The 27,837-nt window shown below is 52.8% G+C and overlaps 1 protein-coding gene across 1 annotated transcript; it reads left to right on the top strand.

Annotated features, from left to right (window-relative positions):
• The first annotated feature begins 1,809 nt into the window (after positions 1–1,809).
• On the top strand, positions 1,810–20,184 carry LOC142905651 (charged multivesicular body protein 5). Its single transcript, XM_076052484.1, has 8 exons — positions 1,810–2,268; positions 6,681–6,785; positions 8,476–8,522; positions 9,736–9,829; positions 10,395–10,466; positions 11,756–11,864; positions 16,173–16,288; positions 17,771–20,184. Exons 1-8 carry the CDS (start codon positions 2,200–2,202, stop codon positions 17,819–17,821), a joined length of 663 nt encoding a protein of 220 aa, XP_075908599.1. The 5' UTR covers positions 1,810–2,199; the 3' UTR covers positions 17,822–20,184.
• The last annotated feature ends 7,653 nt before the right edge of the window (positions 20,185–27,837 follow it).

Genomic DNA, 27,837 nt, shown 5'->3' with positions numbered 1-27,837 from the left:
ACGCAGCCCTTTCGTATGTCGGTGTGCTCTCTCGTTAAACACGTGTTGTGAAATGTGGAGGGCAAAACCGAAGGACCCGGAGGAAAAAAAAACATATCCACACGGTTTAAAAATATCATCACTTTTTATCCCCTCATTTTGGTATATCGAGGTCGTACAAACAGAATTCGTTGAGGCAGTAGCATACATGTCAATCCTTTATCAGTGCCATACCTTATTACAGACCAATTCATACCGTATCGGTAACCCCGCGTGCCCCTAATAAATCGCAACGTTCATCCTACAAAGTCCCATCACAAGGGAGAAACACAAGCACATAGACAATTGTTTTTGTTTCCCGCGTTGAAACGGCTGTACGCTGCTGTATGGACCTGGAAACTCAATTTCTCTGTAAAATAATACGGGGTAAAACGCATATGGGTTGACAGGTATGTGTCTCTGTGGGGTCTCTGTGTGTCTCTGTAGACCTCTGTGTGTCTCTGTGTATCTCTGTGGGTCTCCATACCTGTCAACACCTTATCAGTGCCCTGCCTTGTCACAGACCAATTCATATCGTATTGGTCACCCCGCGTTCCCTTATAAATCGCAACGTTCATCCTCCACAAAGTCCCTTCACAAGGGAGAAACACAAATAGACAAAAATCCCCCCCAAAAACCCAATAATATTTACGCGATACAACCCAAAAAAACCTGTATTATGGTGGAGAAAGCCTACGTGTGAAGGGGCCGTCCATAAATGACTTCACACACCTGGGGGGGGGTCAGACATTTGTGACGATGTGTGACGAGAGGGGGGGGGGGTTGAGAGATGTGACGTCACATCAAAATGCGCAACTTTAAATAAATACAGACAACACGTTCTACTTAATTAAATAGACTTTTTAATAAATGTTTTCTCCTACGACGTCAGAGTGCAGCGCCACATTAAATACGCACTACAATGACAATAGTTTAAAGCGATTTGAAGCATGTTTTTTTGGGGGGGGGCAGAGTTTTGTGATGTCATATTTTAGGGGGCGGCGATCTTTATGGACGGCCCCTAAAGAGACATAAACAATGTTTGTTGCCCGTATCGAAACGGCTGTACGCCGTGTGGACCTGAAAACGAAATTTCCCTGCACAAGAATACGCTGTGAAACCGCATGGGTTGACACGTTTATGGGCCGTCCATAAATGACGTCACGCGATTTTTGACCTCCCCCCACCTCGTCACATGGCGTCACAAAAAGTCAGACACCCCCTCAAATATGACGTCACAAAGCTCTGCCCCCCCCCCCCAAATAAACCATGCTTCAAATCGCTTTAAACTATTGTCATTGCAGCGCGTATTTAATGTGGCGCCGCACTCTGATGTTGTAGGAGAACACATTTATTAAAAAGTCTATTTAATGAAGTAGAACGTGTTGTCTATATTTATTTAAAGTTGCGCATTTTGATGTGACGTCACATTTCTCAAACTTCCCCCCCCTCGTCACACATTGTCACAAATGTCTGACCCCCCCCCCACCAGGTGCGTGACGTCATTTATAGACGGCCCCTAAGGGTCTCCCAGTGGCTTGTTTCACGTCACTGGGTCTCATCGGCGAAGTGTCGCTCCGACGGCGTGACGTCATTCGAAGAAATTACCTGAGACGTGACGTCACACGAGGGTTTCGCTTTAAATCGTGACGTCAAAACTTTAGTGCAGCCCCTCCCCCGCCCTCAGTCACGCGCGACCGAGGCGGATGACGCAACGTGCACGTCGACGTCGTCGCGCAATCGGAGCGCGGTGACGTCGTCGCGGTCTTATGCGGGGAGAAAAACCCGTTCGGCGTGGACGGCGTGGCCGACGCGATGATGTCATCGAAAGCGTGATGACGTCACGGGAGCGTTGAGTGAAGCCGGAAGTGAGTTGGTAGTCTCGTAGTAGCAATACGGACTATCAGGAGGAGTACGGGTTAGCAGGAGGAGTACGTGCTAGCAGGAGGAGTACGGACTCGCAGGAGGAGTACGGGCTATCAGGAGGAGTACAGGTTAGCAGGAGGAGTACGGGCTATCAGGAGGAGCACGGGCTATCAGGAGGAGTACGGGTTAGCAGGAGGAGTACGGGCTAGCAGGAGGAGTACTGACTCGCAGGAGGAGTACCGACTCGTAGCAACAGCAGCAGCAGGGTTTGTGGAGTAGAGGCGACTACAGCAGGCGAAAGGAACTCTGTCCGACATGAATCGACTGTTCGGTCGCGCTAAGCCCAAAGGGCCTCCGCCCAACCTCACCGACTGCATCCAGAGTGTGAGTAACTCACAGTAACTCACTCATAGTAACTCACTCACAGTAACTCACTCATAGTAACTCACTCACAGTAACTCACTCATAGTAACTCACTCACAGTAACTCACTCATAGTAACTCACTCACAGTAACTCACTCATAGTAACTCACTCACAGTAACTCACTCACAGTAACTCACTCATAGTAACTCACTCATAGTAACTCACAGTAACTCACTCATAGTAACTCACTCACTGATGGGACTCACTCACTGATGGGACTCACTCACTGATGGGACTCACAGTAACTCACTCACAGTAACTCATAGTAACTCACTCATAGTAACTCACTCATAGTAACTCGCAGTAACTCACTCATAGTAACTCACAGTAACTCACTCATAGTAACTCACTCACTGATGGGACTCACTCACTGATGGGACTCACTCACAGTAACTCACTCACAGTAACTCACTCACTGATGGGACTCACTCACTGATGGGACTCACTCACTGATGGGACTCGCTCACAGTAACTCACTCACTGATGGGACTCACTCACAGTAACTCACAGTAACTCGCTCACTGATGGGACTCACTCACAGTAACTCACAGTAACTCCTCACTGATGGGACTCACTCACTGATGGGACTCACTCACAGTAACTCACAGTAACTCACTCACTGATGGGACTCACAGTAACTCACAGTAACTCACTAACTGATGGGACTCACTCACTGATGGGACTCACAGTAACTCACAGTAACTCACTCACTGATGGGACTCACTCACTCACAGTAACTCACTCATAGTAACTCACTGATGGGACTCACTCACTGATGGGATTCACTCACAGTAACTCACTCACAGTAACTCACTCTGATGGGACTCACTCACTGATGGGACTCACTCAGTAACTCACTCTGATGGGACTCACTCACTGATGGGACTCACTCACTGATGGGACTCACTCACTGATGGGACTCACTCACTGATGGGACTCATAGTAACTCACTGATGGGACTCACTCACTGATGGGACTCACAGTAACTCACTCATAGTAACTCACTCTGATGGGACTCACTGATGAGACTCACTCACAGTAACTCACTCACAGTAACTCACTGATGGGACTCACACTCACTCACAGTAACTCACTCACTGATGGGACTCACTCACTGATGGGACTCACTCACAGTAACTCACTCTGATGGGACTCACTCACTGATGGGACTCACTCACAGTAACTCACTCATAGTAACTTACTCTGATGGGACTCACTCACTGATGGGACTCACTCATAGTAACTCACTCTGATGGGACTCACTCACAGTAACTCACTCACAGTAACTCACTCTGATGGGACTCACTGATGAGACTCACCCACAGTAACTCACTCATAGTAACTCACTCTGATGGGACTCACTGATGAGACTCACTCACAGTAACTCACAGTAACTCACTGATGGGACTCACACTCACTCACAGTAACTCACTCACTGATGGTACTCACTCGCTGATGGGACTCACTCACTGATGGGACTCACTCACTGATGGGACTCACACTCACTACATTTACTCACTCACTGATGGTACTAACTCACTGATGGGACTCACTCACAGTAACTCACTCACAGTAACTCACTCTGATGGGACTCACTCACTGATGTGACTCACCCACAGTAACTCACTCATAGTAACTCACTCTGATGGGGCTCACTGATGAGACTCAGTAACTCACAGTAACTCACTGATGGGACTCACACTCACAGTAACTCACTCGCTGATGGTACTCACTCGCTGATGGTACTCACTCACTGATGGGACTCACACTCACTGATGGGACTCACTGATGGGACTCACTCACAGTAACTCACTGATGGGACTCACTCACTGATGGGACTCACACTCACTCACTGATGGGACTCACTCACAGTAACTCACTGATGGGACTCACTCACTGATGGGACTCACTCACAGTAACTCACTGATGGGACTCACTGATGGGACTCACAGTAACTCCGAGTAACTCACTGATGGGACTCACTCACAGTAACTCACTGATGGGACTCACAGTAACTCAATCATAGTAACTTACTCATAGTAACTCACTGATGGGACTCACTCACTGATGGGACTCACTCACTGATGGGACTCACTCATAGTAACTCACTGATGGGACTCACTGTAACTCAGTCACAGTAACTCACTCACAGTAACTCATTGATGGGACTCACAGTAACCCACTCACAGTAACCCGCTAATGAGACTCACGTTAACTCCCTGATGCGACTCGCAGTGGCTCACCGACAGAGTAACCCACGGTATTCACGGTGAACGAGACTCACCCTTAGGACTCACTTGGCACTCCAGTGGCAAAATGAAGAGCGTGATGATCATTGCCATCGTGAACATCAACACGGACCCAGGCTAGCACCCCCCCCCCCCACTCCACAACTCGTTACGTCCAAAGCCTAAGTTGGATTCGGGGTGTTCGTTCAGAACTCAGGTGCTGTGTGTTACGGGTCAAGGGGCAGGACTTGCTCTAGGTACCACGGGGCCGCTATTGGGGCTTCTTGTTGTGTTTGGCTGATGGCTGGCAGCGGCATGCTCACAGTTGTTGTTGTGGTCGTTGCTGAAGGCGTTCGTGGTTGTGTGGCCTCCGTGTTGGGGTTGGGAATCGGGGCTCGCTTGCGTGCTTACTGCTTTCACTCTGGTGTTAGTGTCAGGGTGTTAGTGTCAGGGTGTTAGTGTCAGAGTGTTAGTGTCAGGGTGTTAGTGTCAGAGTGTTAGTGTCAGTGTGTTAGTGTCTGTGTGTTAGTGTCGTTGTGTTAGTGTCTGTGTGTTAGTGTCTGTGTGCTAGTGTCAGGGTGTTAGTGTCAGAGTGTTAGTGTCAGAGTGTTAGTGTCAGAGTGTTAGTGTCTGGGTGTTAGTGTCTGGGTGTTAGTGTCAGGGCCAGGGTGTTAGTGTCAGAGTGTTAGTGTTAGTGTCAGGGTGTTAGTGTCTGAATGTAGGTATCAGGGCCAGGGTGTTAGTGTCAGGGTGTTAGTGTCAGGGTGTTAGTGTCAGGGTGTTAGTGTCAGGGTGTTAGTGTCAGAGTGTTAGTGTCAGGGCCAGGGTGTTAGTGTCAGAGTGTTAGTGTCAGGGTGTTAGTGTCAGAGTGTTAGTGTCAGGGCCAGGGTGTTAGTGTCAGGGTGTTAGTGTCTGAGTGTTAGTGTCAGAGTGTTAGTGTTATTGTTTCTTCGCGAGGCGCGGCTCTTCGGGGTGACGTCACCGTCTCGTGACCCATTACACAATGTGGGTGGTGCGGTGATGATGTGACGGTGATGGGCGCGGGGTGTTCATGTGACGTTCATGGGGGTGTCACAATCAGAAACTTTATTATATACTGGAGGAATCCGATGAGCTATACAACTCTTTTTCACAGATGTCCAGCATGTTATGATGGTGGTCAGATGATGTGGATGTGGTGGTGATGACGATTACGTGATGGTAATATGATGATGTGAGAAATTAACGAATAACGGGTTTTTTCCCCCCCAAAAACCACGAAGATTTTCATATCCCCTGCGCATAGGTGAATCGTTTTGGTTAACAAAAAATACTTTTGGAAAGAGAAAAAAAAGCACCAACCTGGGAAACGCGCACATGGAGCAGGCCGCGTGGTGAACCTCGGGACGACCGTGGTGCCCGTTTGACCCTGACGGACAAAACCCCGCTTCTGCCACCGACGGGCGCAGCAGCGATCACAAGCGACGCGGCGATGGCCGCCGCCGTTTGCCGCCGGCTTGGGGCAGCATAGACGAGGGTTACACGGCAAACGGATCCAACATCAGCTCTCGGGGTCAGCGCGGGCCTCCGAGTTTGTCTACCCTAAGCAGAAAGGACGGCGACACAGTTGATGATGGTGCCGTGGACCGACTCGAGGACTCTCCGAGGACACGTAGGGCGGCAGGGTGGCGGCGCAGCGGTGTGACGCTCGCGCATCGCGAGCACGACGGGACTGGGTTCGATTCCCGATGAGGAGGGTGCCTCTCGGCATTCCACGTCAACCCATACGGTTTACCATACGGCGTACATCCGTTTCAATACGGGCAACAAAAAATTGTCTTTGTGTTTCTCCCTTATGATGGGACTTTGTAGGATGAACGTTTGAGGGCACGGGGTGACCAATAAGGTCTGAATTGGTCTGTAACAAGGTAGGCGGTGATATTGGTTTGACAGGTTTGTTTCTGCGTGGAGTTTGTGTGTTCTCCCCCTGTTCTCCTCCACAGGTTTCCTCCGGATTCTCCGGTTGCCTCCTCCTATAGCTGAAGAAACACACACATGCACATCGTCATTGGTGTTGGCCAAACATCCAAACGATGTAGCAGAACCCTCCGGAAGTGTGTGACCGTGGCGTCGCTAAAGAGGTGTGGGACCGCTCCACCCCGCAGGTCGAGGGACGGGGCGAGTCCATCGACAAGAAGATCGCACGCCTGGAAGCCGAACTCAAGAAGTACAAGGACCAGATGGCGAAGATGCGCGACGGCCCTTCCAAGGTGACAGACACTGACGACCTCTGTGTAGCCCACGAGTGGGCGGTCGTGGTTACACTGCACGTGGCTGCCTGTGGTGGTGGTGGTGGTGGTTGCGCTGCACGTGACTGTCTGTGGCGGTGGTGGTGGTGGTTGCGCTGCACGTGGCTGTCTGTGGCGGTGGTGGTTACGCTGCACGTGACTGTCTGTGGCGGTGGTGGTGGTTACGCTGCACGTGGCTGCCTGTGGTGGTGGTGGTTACGCTGCACGTGGCTGTCTGTGGCGGTGGTGGTGGTGGTTACATTGCACGTGGCTGTATGTGGTGGTGGTGGTGGTTGCGCTGCACGTGGCTGTATGTGGTGGTGGTGGTTACGCTGCACGTGGCTGTCTGTGGCGGTGGTGGTGGTTACGCTGCACGTGGCTGCCTGTGGTGGTGGTGGTTACATTGCACGTGGCTGTATGTGGTGGCGGTGGTGGTTACGCTGCACGTGACTGTCTGTGGCGGTGGTGGTGGTTACGCTGCACGTGGCTGTCTGTGGTGGTGGTGGTGGTTACACTGCACGTGGCTGTCTGTGGTGGTGGTGGTTACGCTGCACGTGGCTGCCTGTGGTGGTGGTGGTGGTGGTTACGCTGCACGTGGCTGTCTGTGGTGGTGGTGGTTACGCTGCACGTGGCTGCCTGTGGTGGTGGTGGTTACGCTGCACGAGGCTGTCTGTGGTGGTGGTGGTGGTGGTTACACTGCACGTGGCTGTATGTGGTGGTGGTGGTGGAGGTGGTTACACTGCACGTGGCTGTATGTGGTGGTGGTGGTGGAGGTGGTTACACTGCACGAGGCTGTCTGTGGTGGTGGTGGTGGTGGTGGTTGCGCTGCACGTGGCTGTCTGTGGTGGTGGTGGTTACGCTGCATGTGGCTGCCTGTGGTGGTGGTGGTGGTGGTTACGCTGCACGTGGCTGCCAGTGGTGATGGTGGTTACACTGCACGTGACTGTCTGTGGTGGTGGTGGTGGTGGTTACACTGCACGTGACTGTCTGTGGTGGTGGTGGTGGTTGCGCTGCACGTGGCTGTCTCTGGCGGTGGTGGTGGTGGTTGCGCTGCACGTGGCTGTCTGTGGTGGTGGTGGTGGTTACGCTGCACGTGGCTGCCAGTGGTGATGGTGGTTACACTGCACGTGACTGCCTGTGGTGGTGGTGGTGGTTACGCTGCACGAGGCTGTCCGTGGCGGTGGTAGTTATGCTGCACAAGGGTTGGTGGATCCCGCACAGATTTTGTGAAACTCCCTTCCTGTGGGCGTTGAGGAGGTGCCGCATACCTTGCCTTGCCAGGAGTGCGGACTAATATCATCCGTCCTTTCTGCATGGGATAGAGTGTTGCCCCTTCGCACGTCTGAGTTTTCTTCGGGTACTCCGGCTTCCTCCCACACGTAATCACTCATCGATTATCCGATGATAGCATCTCCATATATAGAGGACCCCAACAGCTTGGAGGAGGGAAGTTGGTGCCGGCTCAGCGTGTGGCTGCTGCTGGTGCCTTCCTGCTCCTCGTCTGTCGTTCCTCTTCGCGCCTCCCTCCCTCTTTCCCTCCCTCCCTCCCTCTGTCTTCGAGAGCGAGGTGCGAGCCCTGTGCGATGGCGGCGCAGCGTTGCGAGTGATTATTATTGTTGTCGTTATTATTCCCTGACTGTAACATGCGTGCCGTGTTCCGTCTGTGTTGCAGAACATGGTGAAGCAAAAGGCCCTGCGGGTTCTCAAGCAGAAGCGCATGTAAGTAACGCGCGTGGCATACGTCCAACGACAAAGATGCCCCCGCCCCGTATAACCTTAAAAAGACTTCCATAAAAGGACTGTTGGGGCGAGTGCTGTTAGCGAGCAGCACCTATTTGAGGCCGGTACGGCACAAGAGGGGGTGGGTGGCCAGCACCACACCCGGCCGCCTTTGTCTCTCGAGTGGCGATGTTTACACAACCGCGTACTCATCTGAGGCCGACTTGACCTAGGGGAGGCCCACGACCAGTTCAGCTAATCGTCACCGGTGTTGACCGTGAGCGGGAATCGGACTCGGGTCGCCAGGGCCGTGTAGTGCAGTGCGCTAACCACTGCGCCACCGCTCCCCCCACGTGCACACACGCTTTGCACACTCACGCACGCGCGCACACACACGTGTACGCTTAGGGGCAGCAGGGTACTGGCGGCACAGTTGGTGACACTCGCGCTCCACAGCAACAAGCTCCTGGGTTCGATTCCCGGACGCGTAGGGTTTGTGCGTTCCCCTTTTGTTCTGCAGAGTGTGAGTGGGAGTGGGTGAGTGCGAGTGAGAGAGAGCGAGTGTGAAGTGTGTACAGGAAAACCTTGCATTGCGAGTAACTTGGCCTGCGAGTGTTTTGTAAGCCGAGCAAAATTTTTTAAATAAATATTAATTTGATAAACGAGCGAGGGTCTTGCAATACGAGCAGTACGTATAGACGCTTTGTCTGCCGAGCGTCACGTGATCGCAACTGATATACGAGTGCTTTGATATACGAGTGCTTTGGATTACAAACACGTTTCCGGAGCGAATTATGCTCGCAATCCAAGGTTTTACTGTGCGTTCTTTCTCCCGCTGTTCTGCATGGGTTTCCTCCGGCTTTTCCACTGTCCTCGCATAACCTAAACAAACAAAATAATTATCGTGCTACGTTAACGATATCGGCCAAAACATCCCGATCCTGAAAAACGACCTGCGAGTTACTCCGAATCTGAATGTTTATTTGTAATGGAATAAATCCGATGAGCTATGACGCTCTTTGATTGTGATCACACACAGCAACAGGAGGAACATCATCATCATCCTCATCATTCCCCCCCTACTTCAACATTCAGGCACCACCCTCCTGGAAGAACAAGAGTCTTGTGACTCGGGCATTCCTCGGTAAACATGCGCCATGCAAACGAACATGTAATGTTTGGACGGGTTGCTCTTTGTTTTTGTGTTTTGTAGGTACGAAGGTCAGAGAGACCAGCTCAGCCAACAGGCGTTCAACATGGAACAGGCCAACTACACCATCCAGACCCTGAAAGACACCAAGACCACGGTAAACCTCGCGCATAGACGCCCGGTGCGGGCCCAGGAGGTTCGTCATGGCCGTGTCAGAGGCTGAGGCACCAGGGCCGACTTCCTCTCTAACCCTCTGGGCGTTCATAACGCCAAGGTCAGGCTCCCTGGCCTCGCAATTCCAAGAGCCAGGGTTGAGTTTGAGAGCCTGGGTGCCCCCCTCTCTCTTCCACCAGGTTCGCAATGGGCCGAGTCTTAAGAGACGCGCTAAAATCCCGGCTCGCCACTCTGTGACGGCGTTTCTCTGTATCCTCCCCCGGTGTGCACGGCTGTACCGCAGTCGGCCGGCAGGGTACGCCGCGTGTGGCGGGGTAAAGTGTGGGCAGGCCTGTCTCTTCCAACACGTCTTAATCGGCGTGGAAGAGTAGACCAAACACCGCTCGGGAGCCCCCCCCCCGGGCGGAGGAGGTCCTTCCGGCAGCGGTGGCGCGCGAGCGGGCAATTGCAGGGCCGCACCTTTGCCTTTTAACGAACTGCGGGATGAGTGGTGGACGCGGCGGGATTGGCCTTTGATGCCCTCCCCCTCCGCCGCCTTTTGCCCCCAGGTGGACGCCATGAAGGTGGGAGCCAAGGAGATGAAGAAAGCCTACAAGAAGGTGAACATCGACCAGATCGAGGTGAGGCCCGCGCGGGGATCACGTGGAGATCACCGGGGGGGTGGGAGGGATCGTGGGGGGAGGTAGGGGGGGGGGTAGAATCTCTAGGGAATCATTGGGGCACCACGGGGGATCATGGGGGGATCACGGAGGATTACGGGGGGACCATGTGGGACTGCACGGAGGGATCACGGAGGATCAAGGAGGGACCACGTGGGACTGCACTGGGGGGCATCACGGAGAGTCACGGAGATGAGATGAGGATTTTCAGGCAGACACTGGGATCATAAGGAATCATGGAGGGATCGTCAAGATTATAGGGGATCTTTTGGAAGGGGTCTGGTATCTGGAGCTTTTGTCCACTGCTGGTCTCTTCAGTCGTGTCGCCTGCGACTCCGTGTCCCCCTTGTCTCCATGTCTCCCTTGTCTCCGTGTCGCTGTTTCTCTGGGTCAGCTGTGTCCCCACGTGTCCGTGTCTTTGTGTCCCTGCGTTGCCGACTCTCCATGAACTCGCATCACCACTTCTCCCTGTCCCCGTGTCTCCCTGTCCCCGTGTCTCCACGTTACTGTGTCTCCCTGTCCCCCGGTGTCTCTGTGTCTCCCTGTCCCCGTGTCTCCACGTCCCAGGGTCTCAGTGTCTCCACTTCCCTGTGCCTCCCTGTCCCGGTGTCTCGGTGTTTCCCTGTCCCCGTGTCTCCCTGACCCGGTGTCTCGGTGTCTCCCTGTCCCCGTGTCTCCCTGTCCCGTTGTCTCGGTGTTTCCCTGTCCCCGTGTCTCCCTGTCCCGGTGTCTCGGTGTTTCCCTGTCCCCGTGTCTCCCTGTCCCGTTGTCTCGGTGTTTCCCTGTCCCCGTGTCTCCCTGACCCGGTGTCTCGGTGTCTCCCTGTCCCCGTGTCTCCCTGTCCCCGTGTCTCCCTGACCCGGTGTCTCGGTGTCTCCCTGTCCCCGTGTCTCCCTGACCCGGTGTCTCGGTGTCTCCCTGTCCCCGTGTCTCCCTGACCCGGTGTCTCGGTGTTTCCCTGTCCCCGTGTCTCCCTGACCCGGTGTCTCGGTGTCTCCCTGTCCCCGTGTCTCCCTGTCCCCGTGTCTCCCTGACCCGGTGTCTCGGTGTCTCCCTGTCCCCGTGTCTCCCTGACCCGGTGTCTCGGTGTCTCCCTGTCCCCGTGTCTCCCTGTCCCCGTGTTCCCCATCCCCATATTCTTGCGTCATCACCTCCCCCCCCCCCCCCTCCCTGGTATCCTCTTTTCCTCGCCTCCACATCCCCGTGTTGCCGCGTCCCCACCTCACCACTGTGTCCCCGCTCACACTCAGGACCTGCAAGACCAGATGGAGGACATGATGGAGGACGCCAGCGAGATCCAGGACTCGCTGAGCCGGAGCTACGGCACCCCCGAGGTGGACGACGATGACCTCGAGGCAGGTGAGGGGTCAGGTTTGGAGGCACGGTGACCCTAGGCCGGTCGAAGCGTTCACCTCGACACCTGAGCCCGTGACGCCCATCAAGGGCCCCCGCCTGAGTGCGCTGGCACCCGCGGAAGGTCCCAAACACCGAGCCCAGGGACCTGAGGGTCCCGGGTTCAAATCCGACTCTCGGCCGCCCGTAGTCACACCGTGGTTCTGCAGTGTGGCGAGTCAGTGGGCTTAGGCCGGTCATCAGTGACTCGCGTGGAGACTGATAGACTCGCGTAGAGACCCATAGACTCGCATAGAGACCCGTAGACTCGTGTAGAGACCCATAGACTCGTGTAGAGACGCATAGACTCACATAGAGACCCATAGACTCACACAGAGACCCATAGACTCGCACAGAGACCCATAGACTCACATAGAGACCAATAGACTCACGTAGAGACCCATAGACTCACACAGAGACCCATAGACTCACATAGAGACCCATAGACTCACATAGAGACCCATAGACTCGCGTAGAGACCCGTAGACTCAGACAGAGACCGATAGACTCGCATAGAGACCCATAGACTCGTGTAGAGACCCATAGACTCACACAGAGCCCCATAAACTCACACAGAGACCCATAGACTCACATAGAGACCCATAGACTCACGTAGAGACCCATAGACTCACATAGAGACCCATAGACTCACACAGAGACCCATAGACTCACATAGAGACCCATAAACTCACACATAGACCCATAGACTCACGTAGAGACCCATAGACTCACACATAGACCCATAGACTCACGTAGAGACCCATAGACTCGCATAGAGACCCGTAGACTCGTGTAGAGACCCATAGACTCGTGTAGAGACCCATAGACTCACACAGAGACCCATAGACTCACATAGAGACCCATAGACTCACGTAGAGACCCATAGACTCACACAGAGACCCATAGACTCACACAGAGACCAATAGACTCACGTAGAGACCCATAGACTCACACAGAGACCCATAGACTCACATAGAGACCCATAGACTCACATAGAGACCCATAGACTCGCGTAGAGACCCGTAGACTCAGACAGAGACCGATAGACTCGCATAGAGACCCATAGACTCGCGTAGAGACCCGTAGACTCAGACAGAGACCGATAGACTCGCATAGAGACCCATAGACTCGTGTAGAGACCCGTAGACTCACACAGAGCCCCATAAACTCACACAGAGACCCATAGACTCACATAGAGACCCATAGACTCACGTAGAGACCCATAGACTCACATAGAGACCCATAGACTCACACAGAGACCCATAGACTCACATAGAGACCCATAAACTCACACAGAGACCCATAGACTCACGTAGAGACCCATAGACTCACGTAGAGACCCATAGACTCACATAGAGACCCATAGACTCACACAGAGACCCATAGACTCAGACAGAGACCCATAGACTCGCGTAGAGACCCATAAACTCGAATAGAGACCCATAGACTCGTGTAGAGACCCATAGACTCGTGTAGAGACCCATAGACTCACATAGAGACCCATAGACTCACATAGAGACCCATAGACTTGCATAGAGACGCATAGACTCGCATAGAGACCCATAGACTCGCATAGAGACCCATAGACTCGCATAGAGACCCATAGACTCACACAGAGACCCATAGACTCACACAGAGAACCATAGACTCACATAGAGACCCATAGACTCACACAGAGACCCATACACTCATACAGAGACCCATACACTCATACAGAGACCCATAGACTCGCATCGAGACCCATAGACTCACATAGAGACCCATAGACTCGCATAGAGACCCATAGACTCACATAGAGACCCGTAGACTTGCATAGAGACCCTTAGACTCACATAGAGACCCACAGACTCACATAGAGACCCATAGACCCGTGTAGAGACCCATAGTCTCACGTAGAGACCCATAGACTCGAATAGAGACCCATAGACTCACACAGAGACCCGTAGACTTGCATAGAGACCCTTAGACTCACATAGAGACCCATAAACTCACATAGAGACCCATGGACCAGTGTAGAGACCCATAGACTCACATAGAGACCCACAGACTCACATAGAGACCCACAGACTCACATAGAGACCCATAGACTCGTGTAGAGACCCATAGACTCGTTTAGAGACCCATAGACTCGTGTAGAGACCCATAGACTCACATAGAGACCCATAGACTCACATAGAGACCCACAGACTCGCATAGAGACCCATAGACTCGCATAGAGACCCATAGAATCGCTTAGAGACCCATAGACTCGTGTAGAGACCCATAGACTCACATAGAGACCCGTAGACTCACATAGAGACCCATAGACTCACACAGAGACCCATAGACTCACACAGAGACCCATAGACTCGCATAGAGACCCATAGACTCGCGTAGAGACCCATAGACTCACATAGAGACCCATAGACTCGCGTAGAGACCCATAGACTCACATAGAGACCCATAGACTTGCATAGAGACCCATAGACTCGCATAGAGACCCATAGACTCGCATAGAGACCCATAGACTCGCATAGAGACCCATAGACTCACACAGAGACCCATAGACTCACAGAGAGAACCATAGACTCACATAGAGATCCCATAGACTCACACAGAGACCCATACACTCATACAGAGACCCATACACTCATACAGAGACCCATACACTCATACAGAGACCCATAGACTCGCATCGAGACCCATAGACTCACATAGAGACCCATAGACTCGCATAGAGACCCATAGACTCACATAGAGACCCGTAGACTTGCATAGAGACCCTTAGACTCACATAGAGACCCACAGACTCACATAGAGACCCATAGACTCGTGTAGAGACCCATAGATTCTCACGTAGAGACCCTTAGACTCGAATAGAGACCCATAGACTCACACAGAGACCCGTAGACTTGCATAGAGACCCTTAGACTCACATAGAGACCCATAAACTCACATAGAGACCCATGGACCAGTGTAGAGACCCATAGACTCACATAGAGACCCATAGACTCACATAGAGACCCATAGACTCACATAGAGACCCACAGACTCGCATAGAGACCCATAGACTCGCATAGAGACCCATAGACTCGCTTAGAGACCCATAGACTCGTGTAGAGACCTATAGACTCACATAGAGACCCGTAGACTCGCATAGAGACCCATAGACTCACATAGAGACCCATAGACTCACATAGAGACCCACAGACTCGCATAGAGACCCATAGACTCGCATAGAGACCCATAGACTCGCTTAGAGACCCATAGACTCGTGTAGAGACCTATAGACTCACATAGAGACCCGTAGACTCGCATAGAGACCCACAGACTCGCATAGAGACCCATAGACTCGCATAGAGACCCATAGACTCGCTTAGAGACCCATAGACTCGTGTAGAGACCCATAGACTCGTGTAGAGACCCATAGACTGGTGTAGAGACCCATAGACTCACATAGAGACCCATAGACTTGTGTAGAGACCCATAGACTCACATAGAGACCCACAGACTCACATTGAGACCCATAGACTCGCTTAGAGACCCATAGACTCGCTTGGAGACCCATAGACTCGCTTAGAGACCCATAAACTCGCATAGAGACCCATAGACTCGCATAGAGCCCCATAGACTCACATAGAGACCCATAGACTCGCATCGAAGCTGATACTCCCATAGAGACCCATAGACTGATATAGAGACTCTTCTACTCACGTTGAGATCCAGAGACTTGCATAGAGACTGATAGCTTCACATACAGACTGCTTAGTTTTAGTTAGATTAAATATATTATCAGCCGATTGTTGTGTTATAGTTTCGATTATATTCCAATCATGTATGGAAACACTATTGCTGATGTGCAAGCGCTTTAGGGACTCAGAAATTTGAGATAATTCACTCCTGTTGTGCTGTATTCTCTCCAGTAATAATAATTCGCTAGCTTTGTGTAGTATTTGGTTAGCTTTAACAGGCTTTATGTGATGTGTTATTTTAACTGCGTTTGGTATTACCTTTGAATCTCTGCACTTTTTGAGGAACGCCAGTGAAGAAATCAATTGAACCCGCTTAATGCGGAGTTTCTCCAATCTTCTGGTTTCATAAGTAGCTCTACGATATCCCAAGACGGTGAAGGAGGCACCCCCGCTGCTCACTGCGAGATTCCCGAAGGGATTCCTCGTGCCGTGACCGCGGCGCCAACAGCGCCGTCCGGGTGACGCGGTCAGGGCCTCGGGACGACCTCTGACCCCTGTGTTTTGTTGTTGTGGTGGGGCGGCGGTGGGCGGCGGCCGCGATCAGAGTTGGCGGCGCTGGGGGATGAGATGCTCGCCGATGAAGACACCTCCTACCTGGACGAGGCGTCGTCGGCTCCTGCCATCCCGTCCGGCCTGCCGGGCGACAAGAGCGTCACCAAGGTGGGGCAGGGGGGCAGGGGGGGGGTGGGGGGGGGGCGGGCTGCCTCACATGCAAGCACGCAAAGATCCCCCGTGTAGCCTGTGGCAAGATGTTGACCACCTCGCCTGGTATGCAGGAGGTCGTGGGTTCGATCCCGACCCTGACGCCTGCTGCTGTAGATTTGGAGTTTGCGTGTCTCTCTCTCTCTCATCATCACGTTGGCTAGGTGATGTTAACTATCTCGCCTGCTATACAGGAGGTCGTGGGTTTGATCCCAACCCTGATGCCTGTATTTTTGGAGTTCGCATGTTCTCCCCGTGGTCGCTTGGATTGTCCTCCGGGTCCTCCGGTTTTTCACCTCCACATTTATAATCAACGTGGCGCGTTTAAAAGTATTTGGCTGCTAAAAAATGTCCACATGTTAAGCCACTTCGTTGAGCTATCATTTGTGGCCAGGTGGCTTCTGAAAAAGAGCAATATATAATAATAGGGTTTTTCCCCTTTTTTCTGGCAAGAAAACTGAAACCTTTTTACAAGGACTCATGTCCTCATTAACCACAATACCTGCAGTCAAAATGCAAACAAAAAACATACTATGATAATATATGCATTGTCCTTGAAACTGATTGGTCCACACCAAGGGATTGGGATTGGTGTGGACCAATCAGTTTTAAGGACAATGCATATATTATCATAGTATGTTTTTTTGTTTGCATTTTGACTGCAGGTATTGTGGTTAATGCAGACATGAATCCTTGTAAAAAGGTTTCAGTTTTGTTGCCAGAAAAAAGGGGAAAAATCCCTATTATTATATTTTGGTATTGGCAAAGGAGGTCTAATGATGAAGAGCAATACAGCTAAGTGGGCCTTACCTGGTAAAATAAAAATAGTAAATAGTAGTTTAGCCTCCGCAAGTGTGTTGGGAAACTGCTGTTAGCGAGTAGCACTTATGAAGGCCGGCACGGCGCACGAGGAAGTGGTCTGGCTAACACCACCACCACCACCACCACGACACCCGGCCACCGTTGTTTCCCCAGTGGTGATGTTTACACACAGCAGCGGCTACTCATTTAAGGCTGAGTCTACCTAGGGGAGGGCCAGGACCTTGTCAGATATTTTGCCACTGTGGTTGGATGTGAGCGGGCATCGAAGTCGGGTCCCCAGGTTCGTTGCGAAGTGTACTCACAACTGCCCCACTGCTTCTCCTTACAACACACACACGCACCTGCTGCACCACACACACCTGATGTACACACCTGCTGCACGCAAACACACACATACCTGCAAACACACCTGCTGCACAACACACACACCTGCTGCACTACACACACTCACCTGCTGCACACACACGCACCTGCTGCAACACACACCTGCTGCACCACACACTCACCTGCTGCACACACACACACACGCACCTGCTGCACACACACACAAACCTGTTTGACCACACACTCACACTGGCACCCGCCTACGGCCCTGGCTGTGCTGTGTCGCCCCCGCAGGACGGGGTTCTGGTCGACGAGTTTGGGCTGCCGCAGATCCCGGCGACATAGACGGTGCGGACGGTACGGACGGTGCGGACGGTACGGACGGAGGGGCGCCGTGCAGATTGACAGCTCCCTCGCTCGCGGTTCTCCCCTCTCAACCTCCCACCTCTCTGTCTCTCCTCTCCCCTCTCATCTCCCCTCTCCATCTCCCCTCTCCCCTTCCCCCTCTCTGTCTCTTCTCTCCCCTCTCATCTCCCCTCTCATCTCCTCTCTCCACCTCCCCTCTCCTCTTCCCCACCTCTGTCTCCCCTCTCCCCTCCCCCCTCTCATCTCCCCACCTCCGTCTCCCCTCTCCATCTCTCCCCTTCCCCCCATCGCCTCTCTCCCCTTCCCCATCTCCCCTCTCCATCGCCCCTCTCCCCCTTCCCTCTCCGTCTCATTGTGGAGTTCCCCTGTTTCCAAGTGAAACCGACCCCTCCCTCCTCCTGTATTCCGATGGTCGGGGTTCGCTGTGACTCCGGGACTCGTGGTCGCAAGGGCGCTAGTTGAGCTATTGGTAAGAGGCCGGCCTTGCCAATCAACGTCACAAATCGATGTCTTCGATCAGAAACGAACTGAAAAGCACTCATTTGTGGGAATTGAACAACGGTTCGTCGGATGGATATACTGGCCCCCCTGTCAAGGTAACGTGGGAGTACCACTCCTGGCTTAGAGCTGCCTCTGCCGAAGTTCGTTACTCCTGACCGGGAGTTTAACTTGTGCCTCTGCGGTTTGTGAGTCGGCGATTCGGACCATGGTGACACCCGGCCTCTCTATACAATAAACAAGTTATCATTAGCACTCTTGCAATAGTACAGGTTTTATATGAAGTTATTTAATGTGGGCTCATAATGGCTGTGTCGGAGACACTGAGCCGGCAACCACTCAGATGCGATCAAATACGTGTCTCGGTTAAGCGGGGATTCAACCGGATGCTCATCACCAATGACACGCATAGAGACCCACAGACTCCCACAGAGACCCATAGATGCACACAGAGACTCAGACTCACAAAAAGACCCATAGACTCACACAGCGACCCACAGACTCACAGGGAGACCCGTAGACCCTCACAGAGACCCGTAGACTCGCACAGAGACCCACAGACTCGCACAGAGACCCACAGACTCGCACAGAGACCCACGGACTCGCACAGAGACCCACAGACTCGCACAGAGACCCACAGACTCGCACAGAGACCCACAGACTCGCACAGAGACCCACAGACTCGCACAGAGACCCACGGACTCGCACAGAGACCCGCGGACTCGCACAGAGACCCGCGGACTCGCACAGAGACCCACAGACTCGCACAGAGACCCACAGACTCGCACAGAGACCCACAGACTCGCACAGAGACCCACAGACTCGCACAGAGACCCACAGACTCGCACAGAGACCCACAGACTCGCACAGAGACCCACAGACTCGCACAGAGACCCACAGACTCGTACAGAGACCCACGGACTCGCACAGAGACCCACGGACTCGCACAGAGACCCGCGGACTCGCACAGAGACCCGCGGACTCGCACAGAGACCCGCGGACTCGCACAGAGACCCACAAACTCGCACAGAGACCCACAGACTCGCACAGAGACCCACAGACTCGCACAGAGACCCACAGACTCGCACAGAGACCCACAGACTCGCACAGAGACCCACAGACTCGCACAGAGACCCACAGACTCGCACAGAGACCCACAGACTCGTACAGAGACCCACGGACTCGCACAGAGACCCACGGACTCGCACAGAGACCCGCGGACTCGCACAGAGACCCGCGGACTCGCACAGAGACCCGCGGACTCGCACAGAGACCCACAAACTCGCACAGAGACCCACAGACTCGCACAGAGACCCACAGACTCGCACAGAGACCCACAGACTCGCACAGAGACCCGCAGACTCGCACAGAGACCCGCAGACTCGCACAGAGACCCGCGGACTCGCACAGAGACCCGCGGACTCGCACAGAGACCCACAGACTCGCACAGAGACCCACAGACTCTCACAGAGACCCACAGACTCACACAGAGACCCACAGACTCGCACAGGGACCCACAGACTAAAATAAGTTTAACAGCCCCCAGAGTTGAAGTTCATCAGAAAATCAGCCCCCTGACCGGAGTATCAACTCGTGTCCTGACCGCTATAGTTAGGTGTTATGTCGGGTGCGGCGTTGATTTTCCATTTAACGAGTAAAAAATCCCTTGTGCCTTTTTTAAACGCTTGCGGAGTAATGTAGCTTCGTGGTGGTGGTGGCAGCGGTGGTGGTGGTGCGGTGGTGGTGTTGGTTGTAACGGTGCGTGTTGCTAGGTTCTGTTGCATCAACGCCTTTAGTAGTGAGTTCCTGTATTCTGAAATAAAAGTACTCCGTTGCCAACTTCAGGAGTCCTTCGGGTCACGTATTTGCGCAGCCTCGCAGAGAGTCCTGGGAGTGTTGGCAAGAGGGGGGCCCAGTGCCGAGGGAGGCCGACGGTCGGGCCCAAATCCTTGCGGCCAATCTCTTGAGAGCGGCCACGATGTTACTGCCGGCCGCACTGCGAGTCTCCTTGCCAATGCTGCAACCATTACCGAGTCCACCGTCACCATCGTGATCGTTAACAATCGCCCTGAACAACTCTCACAACCCGTGAACACACCCACGCAATCCGTGAACGCAACAGCCGCAATTCGCCACTAAGTGGCGGTGACGTCGCCGCGGCGCCTGTGCCAGGCTAGGTGCACTCCGAGGCCACGTGAAGTGTCGAACGCCCGCTTGGCAGGAGGAGGTCACGGGGCAGGCCCAGGTGGTGCCGTGGGTTGACTGACCGAGATGAGTGGCCGATGCACCACCTGTGCCCCCGAATGTGCCAACTTGTTGCATTTTAGCTACTCGGCACTGCGCTCGTTGTTGTGAGCGTCGCTCCTCCGCCCTTCGCTGTTGGGAGGGCGACTGCCTCCAACTGCCCAGTAGCAGCGTCCTTCACGAGCCTCCTCCGCAGAGGCCGATCTTGACACCGCTGGTACCGGTCGGCAAGTCCATTCGGCTCCACATCCTCCTGTACCACATAACTCCATCTCTTCTCTAGCCCGTGCCGCGCCCGTCTAGCCCCCCTCTATCCGACCGAACAAAAGCTGTTTAGCCATGCGGTGGCTGGGCATGTGGGTTCCATGACTCAGCCAATGCAGCCTTGCCTGCCGGAGGAGGCCGATCTGGATACTGCTGGTACCGGACATCGACAAGTCCACTCAGCTCCACACACACACACACACTAAGACAAAGATCCCCCGTATAGCCTTAAACTGTTGGGGCAAATTCTGTTAGCGAGCACCTATGAAGGCCGGCATGGCACACGAGGGGGTGGGTGGCCAGCACCACGCCCGGCCTCCTTTGTCTCCCTAGTGGCGATGTTTACACACCGCACAAGGTACTCATTTGAGACTGAGTCGACCTAGGGGAGGCCCAGGGCCGGTTCAGATAATCGTCGCTGGTGTTGGCCGTGAGCAAGAATAATCGAACTCGGGTCACCGGGTTCGTAGCGCAGCGGGATAACTGCTGCACCACCGCTCCCCACACGCACACACACGTGAACGTACACACACGTGAAACACACGTGAACACACACCCGTAATTGGCTGAAAACATTCAATAAAACTGCAATGTAGCAGCAGCAGCAATCAGGAACCCTCCTGCGACTGTCTCGTGGGAAAGTAATAATTAAATTTCAGTCATACCCCCGTCTCTCGCACCCCCTCCCCATTTTACGTCGTTTCGCAAAGTCAACGTCGGCGTTTTACAACTCAAACCGCTGCCGCCACCCGAATTGCGTTGCCTCGACCCCCCCAACCCCCACCCCACACACACCCATCCGTTCCTCTTCGGGGCCGTCCATAAATGACGTCACGCACCTGGGGGGGGGGGGGGGTTAGACATTTGTGACGATGTGTGACGATTGGGGGGGGGGGGGTTGAGAAATGTGACGTCACATCAAAATGCGCAACTTTAAATAAATATAGACAACACGTTCTACTTAATTAAATAGACTTTTTAATAAATGTTTTCTCCTACAACGTCAGAGTGCAGCGCCACATTAAATACGCACTACAATGACAATAGTCTAAAGCGATTTGAAGCATGGTTTATTTTTGGGCGGGGGAGGGGCAGAGCTTTGTGACGTCATATTTGAGGGTGGGAGGGGTCTGACTTTTTGTGACGCCGTGTGACGACGGGGGGGGGGGGGTAAAAAATCGTCCAAAATCGCGTGACGTCAATTTATAGACGGCCCCTTCAGTCCTCACCTCCACCACCGCCACTGCAACCCCCCACAGCTATCGGACCCCTACGGTTTCAACCCCCTATTCTTGTGCAGGCATGTTGGAGTTGTCAGGCCCATACGGCGGTACAAGGCGTTTCAATCCGGCCAACAACATTGTTCATGTATCTTCAACGCGTCGGCTTTCTCCACCAATGTCATTCATAATGCAGGGTTTTTTGGGGGTTAAATCGCGTAAATATCACTTACGCGGTTTGTGTCAATGTGTCTGTGTTTCTCCCTTGTGATGGGACTTGGTAGGATGAACGTTGAGATTTATAAGGGCCACGGGGTGGTCTGAATAGTTCTGTAATAAGGTAGGGCACTGATACGGAGTTGGTAGGTATGCGTGCCCTGTTAAACCGCTTCGTTTTACGTCGTTTCGATATTCGTCATCGCACCTTTCAGAAACGCATCCCCGACTTAATCCGGCATTTTTCTGCATGATTATAATTATTGTATTGTTATGCACCGCGTACATGAATCAGTTGCGGTACGCGACCAGCAGGTGGGAGTGTTACCACCCCTCCACAACTCAGAAACACCCATGATGATGATGTGATGATGATTTGTGATGATGAATTGTGATGATGGTGTGATGATGTGTGATGATGGTGTGATGATGATGTGTGATGATGGTGTGTGATGATTTGTGATGATGGTATGATGATGATGTGTGATGATGTGTGATGGTGTGATGATGTGTGATGATGGTATGATGATAATGTGTGATGATGGTGTGATGATGTGTGATGGTGTGATGATGATGTGTGATGATGGTGTGATGATGTATGATGATGATGTGTGATGATGATGTGTGATGATGATGTGATGATGATGTGATGATGATGTGTGATGATGGTATGATGATGTGTGATGATGATGTGATGATGATGTGATGATATGGTGATGATGTGTGATGATGGTGTGATGATGTGTGATGATGGTGTGATGATGTGTGATGATGATGATGGTGTGATGATGTGTGATGATGATGTGGTGATGATGTGTGATGATGGTGTGATGATGTGTGATGATGGTGTGATGATGTGTGATGATGATGTGTGATGATGATGTGTGATGATGTGTGATGATATGTGATGATGATGTGATGATGATGTGGTGATGATGATGTGATAATGTGTGATGATGATATGATGATGTGTGATGATGATATGATGATGTGATGTGACGATGGTGTGATGATGAAGTTGCTGCTGGTGGTGGTATTGACGATGATGTCCCTTATTATGGACGTGGCAGTGCTGATTAATAATTACCGTGGTGATTGCGATAAGGATGTATATTGTATTTTGATTTAAAGCTTTCGTGACTGCAGGGATTCATATTCTTGGTTATTTCGGTAAAGTCACATAGAAGGGAAACAATAAAATAATAAAAATATAAAAAAATAAAAACAATTTCTTGCTGTGGTTTTCACACCTGATGATGATTGCTTGTGTTGCAGTCGAAACGTCGTGAAAATTGTTTTATATTTTCATTATTTTATTGTTTCCCTTCTACGTGGCTTTACCGAAAGAACCAAGAAGATGTATATTATATTTTATTGATGATGTGGGCTTGGTGAGGGTGTGTGGGTCATGGTGGCTCGTGACATGTCCACTAGATGGGGCTGTTGTGAGTGACCTCTGAAGATTTGGTGTTCAAATAAAGAAAAAACCTCGTCGTGTTATTGGCCTTCCCGTGAAAGCGATACAACTGTCTTATCTATCAACGGTGAGGCATTTGTAAATCATTCGAAACAAAACAACTTTTGACACTGCCAAAAGCCTAAAGAACAATTAATGATGAGCTGACACGACTCTGTGGAGGAGGCTCGTGAAGGACGCTACTGGACAGTTGGAGACAATCGCCCTCCAACAACAACGTAGGGCGGAGGAGCGACGCTCACAACAACGAGCGGAGCGTCGGGTGGCTAAAGCGCAGAAAGTTGGCACAGTAGGGGGCACAGGTGGTGCATCAGCCACTCATCTCAGTCATCTCAGTCAGTCGACCCGTGGCACCACCTGGGTCTGCCCCGTGACCTGCCAGCGGGCGTTCGACATTTCACGTGGCCTCAAGGAGCACATAGCCTGGCACGAGCGTCGTGGTGACGTCACCGCCACTTAGTGGCGAATGGCGGTTGTTGTAGTGGATAGGCCGAGTGTGTGTGTGTGTGTAGTGGATAGGGCGAGTGTGTGTGTGGGTAGTGGTGAGGGCGAGTGTGTGTATGGGTAGCGGTGAGGGCGAGTGTGTGTGTGAGTAGTGGTGAGGACGGGTGCGAGGGGCTGGTAACCCCTCCACCTTCAAAAATTTACCACTAAACCACGACTAAAATATCTAACTAATAAGCTTGTGCCGGAGGCCCCGGGGGGACAGGCGTCTATGACGTCTCCTGGCCAAACCCCGATTGGCGGAGCCAGGAAATTGAATCTCTACCCTCGGGGCTCCTCCAGAAACAACGAAAAGCTACTTCGTGTGGCCACGTGGAATGTTCGAACGCTCACTGCGGAGGAGAGGCTGCCATTCCTCTGTAGGGAGCTGGACCGGTACCGCCTGGATCTCTGTGGCATTCAGGAGGTCCGGTGGACCGGTTCTGGCTCCTGGCACCATGAGGGGTGGACAGTCCTCTACTCGGCAGACTGCCAAACAACAGGGTGTGGCTCTTCTTTTAAACAATATAATGAAGGGGGCGTGGCAGTGAGGTGTGGGAAGCTGTAAGCCCCAGGCTACTTTGGGCTCGCCTTCCCATCAACCGGAGGCGAGGAGTGGTGGTCGTGGTTACTTGTGCCCCCACCGAAGACGAACATCCGTGGAGGGATGCAGGCAAAGCCGATGAGTCAGATGCCTTCTATGACCTCCTGTCACAGGTGCTGGCTAAAGTGGCCCCTCGGGATAGAGTCATCTTGTTGGGGTGAATTCAATGCCCGAGTTGGTCATGATGCTGGCACCTGGTCTGGAGTGATTGGAGGGCATGGGCCAGATCAGCTCAATAACAACGGTAGGAGGCTGCTAGAATTTTGTGCAGCCCATGGGCTTGTAATTACCAACACGCTGTTCCGGCATCGGCGCATCCACACAACATCATGGATGCATGCCGGGTCCAAGCAAGAACATCTGCTGGACTACATAGTGACGGACCAGCGGATGCGAGCCCATGTCCTTAACACCAGGACCTACCGTGGAGCTGATCTGCCCTCTGACCATCGACTAGTCATCTGTAAGATGCGCCTGCCATTCTTCCACTCCGGTGGTGGGTGTACACCCAGGACCCCATTCCAACCTAAAGTGGCCTGGTCTCAGTTATTTGATGAAAGTTGCAAGCGAGAATTTCATCATCGCTTGCGGCTGGGGTTAGCATCGTCCCACACTCCTCCTGATGTCGAGGGTAAATGGGCGAGGTTTAGGACTGTGACTCATGGAGCTGCAATGGCTGCTTTGGGTACGCGGTCCAGACCTCCCCAGAGACCCTGGCTGACAGAGGAGGTGTTCAAGATGGTTGAGAAAAAGCGACAGGCCCACTGTCACCAGCTACAGAATCCCACGTCAGAGAATGAGGCTTACCACAGCCTTCGCTCGGAGGTTCGGAGAGCCGTGAGGCACTGCAAGGATGGGTGGTGGTCACGAGTTGCTGAGGAGATGGAGTCTGCCTTAGTGGCCCGCGATCACAAATCTCAATTTAACTCCATCAAAAAAGTAACCTGCAGCGCCACACCTATTACCATCATTAGGGGAAAAAACGGTGATCCAATCTCCGACCCCCAGGAACAGGTTTGCAGATTTGCTGAGCGTTTCTGTGAGGTCCTGGGGGAGGGGAAATCCCTCAGCCAGGAAAACATCGTGGCACAAAGTGGGGATGACCCTGCTGAGGCTACAGTGCCTCAAATATTGGAAGAAGTCACCCCTGTGAGTGGTTGGCTGAGATGCCATCTGTTGAGGAAGTACTGAAGGCGATCTGGAGTCTGAGACCAGGAAAGGCACCGGGTAGAGATGATCTCCCAAGCGAAATGCTGAGAGAGGGTGGCGTTTATGCACAGACTGCCCTATATGACATCATAACAACAGTCTGGACTACTGGACAGGTTCTGCAGGATTGGAAGGATGCCCTGGTGGTCCCCCTCTTTAAGAAGGGGGACTGCACAGACTGTAACAACTATAGGGGCATCTCACTTCTCAGTCTGCCGGGAAAGGTCCTAGCAAGGATTATTCAACATCGTCTTGCCAGACACGCTGAGGAGAGGCTTGCGAAGCCCCAATGCGGTTTCAGGAAAGGGCGGTCCTGCACAGATGCCATATTTTCTGTCCGTCTGCTACAGCAGAGGTGTAGGGAATTCCAACAAGACCTACATCTCTGCTTTATTGACCTGGTCAAGGCCTATTATACCATCAGTAGGCCTGGTCTCTGGGTTGTTCTTCGTGCTTTTTGAGTCCCTGACCCTCTGCTCACGATCATTAAGGACCTTCATGATGGTGAGCGGGCCTGGGTAAAACTACGTGGCCGGAAGTCAGAGCCATTCCCTGTACACCTTGGGGTGCGACAGGGATGTCCTCTGGCTCCCACATTATTTAACATCTATTTTGACCACGTAGTTCGTGAAGCCTTCAATAGCTGTACCGGGGGAATCTTCATTTGGTACAGATATAATGGGAGGCTGATCGATGCCCGGGTGCGGTCAAGGGATGGCTCCCTATTGCTCAACCACGTTATGTATGCCGATGATTTGGTAATAGCTTCTCATTCAGAGGAGGAGTTGGAGACGCTGCTGCGGAGACTAGACTGGAGCGTGCCACTAAGAGATGGGGCCTTACCATCAGCCCCACCCAAACTAAGCACCTGCCTGGGTCCATACTCTTTGGTTCTATTAGAACCAAAGAGTATGGATCCTTGCAGTCACGAAAGCTTCAAATCTAGGACCTGCCTGGGTATTTTGTACCATCGGACACTCCACCCTCACAACTCCCAATCGGTGATGGGGCAGTTGTAGAGAGAGTGGAGAGTTTCCCATACCTGGGCAGTGTGCTTATTACCGGCTCCAGTTTAACAGCAGAGGTCTCACTCCGAATCAGTCGAGCGGCAATATCTTTTAATCGGTTGCGTAACGCTGTGTGGAAACTACCTGGTCTGTCGCTCCGCACTAAGCTTCAGGTCTTCTCGGCCACGGTCATTCCATCCCTTCTCTACGCCTGCGAAACGTGGAACATCTTCGCCGGTTAGAAACATTTAGGCTAGACTGCCTACGATCCATCCTGGGTTTAACCAGGTTGGATTGTGTGAATGAGCTCACAAATCTTTGAAAGATTTGGGCTAGGTCCCATCGGTGAGCTCCTCCGGCAGGCAAGCCTGCGTTGGCTGGGTCATGTAGCCCGCATGCCCAGCCACCTCATGCCGAAACAGCTTTTGTTCGGCCGGATCGAGGGGGGCTAAGCGGGCGCGGCACGGGCTAGAGAAGAGATGGAGTGACGTGGTACAGGAGGACGTGGAGCTGAGTGGACTTGCCGATGACTGGTACCAGCGGTGTAAAGATCGGCCTCTGTGGAGGAGGCTCGTGAAGGACGCTGCTACTGGGCAGTTGGAGGCAGTCGCCCTCCAACAACAACGGAGGGCGGAGGAGCGACGCTCACAACAACGAGCGGAGCGCCGGGTGGTGAAAGCACAGCAAGTTGGCACAGTAGGGGGCACAGGTGGTGCATCAGCCAGTCATCTCAGTCAGTCGACCCATGGCACCTGGGTCTGTCCCGTGATCTC

The sequence above is a fragment of the Petromyzon marinus genome, chromosome 56, assembly GCF_048934315.1.
Source record: "Petromyzon marinus isolate PM22_M1 ecotype Great Lakes invasive population chromosome 56, UKy_Petmar_22M1.pri1.0, whole genome shotgun sequence".
In the NCBI taxonomy this organism is placed as follows: Eukaryota; Metazoa; Chordata; class Hyperoartia; order Petromyzontiformes; family Petromyzontidae; genus Petromyzon; species Petromyzon marinus.
The sequence above is the reverse complement of the archived record's forward strand: the minus strand, read 5'-3'. Positions and strand labels throughout refer to the sequence as shown.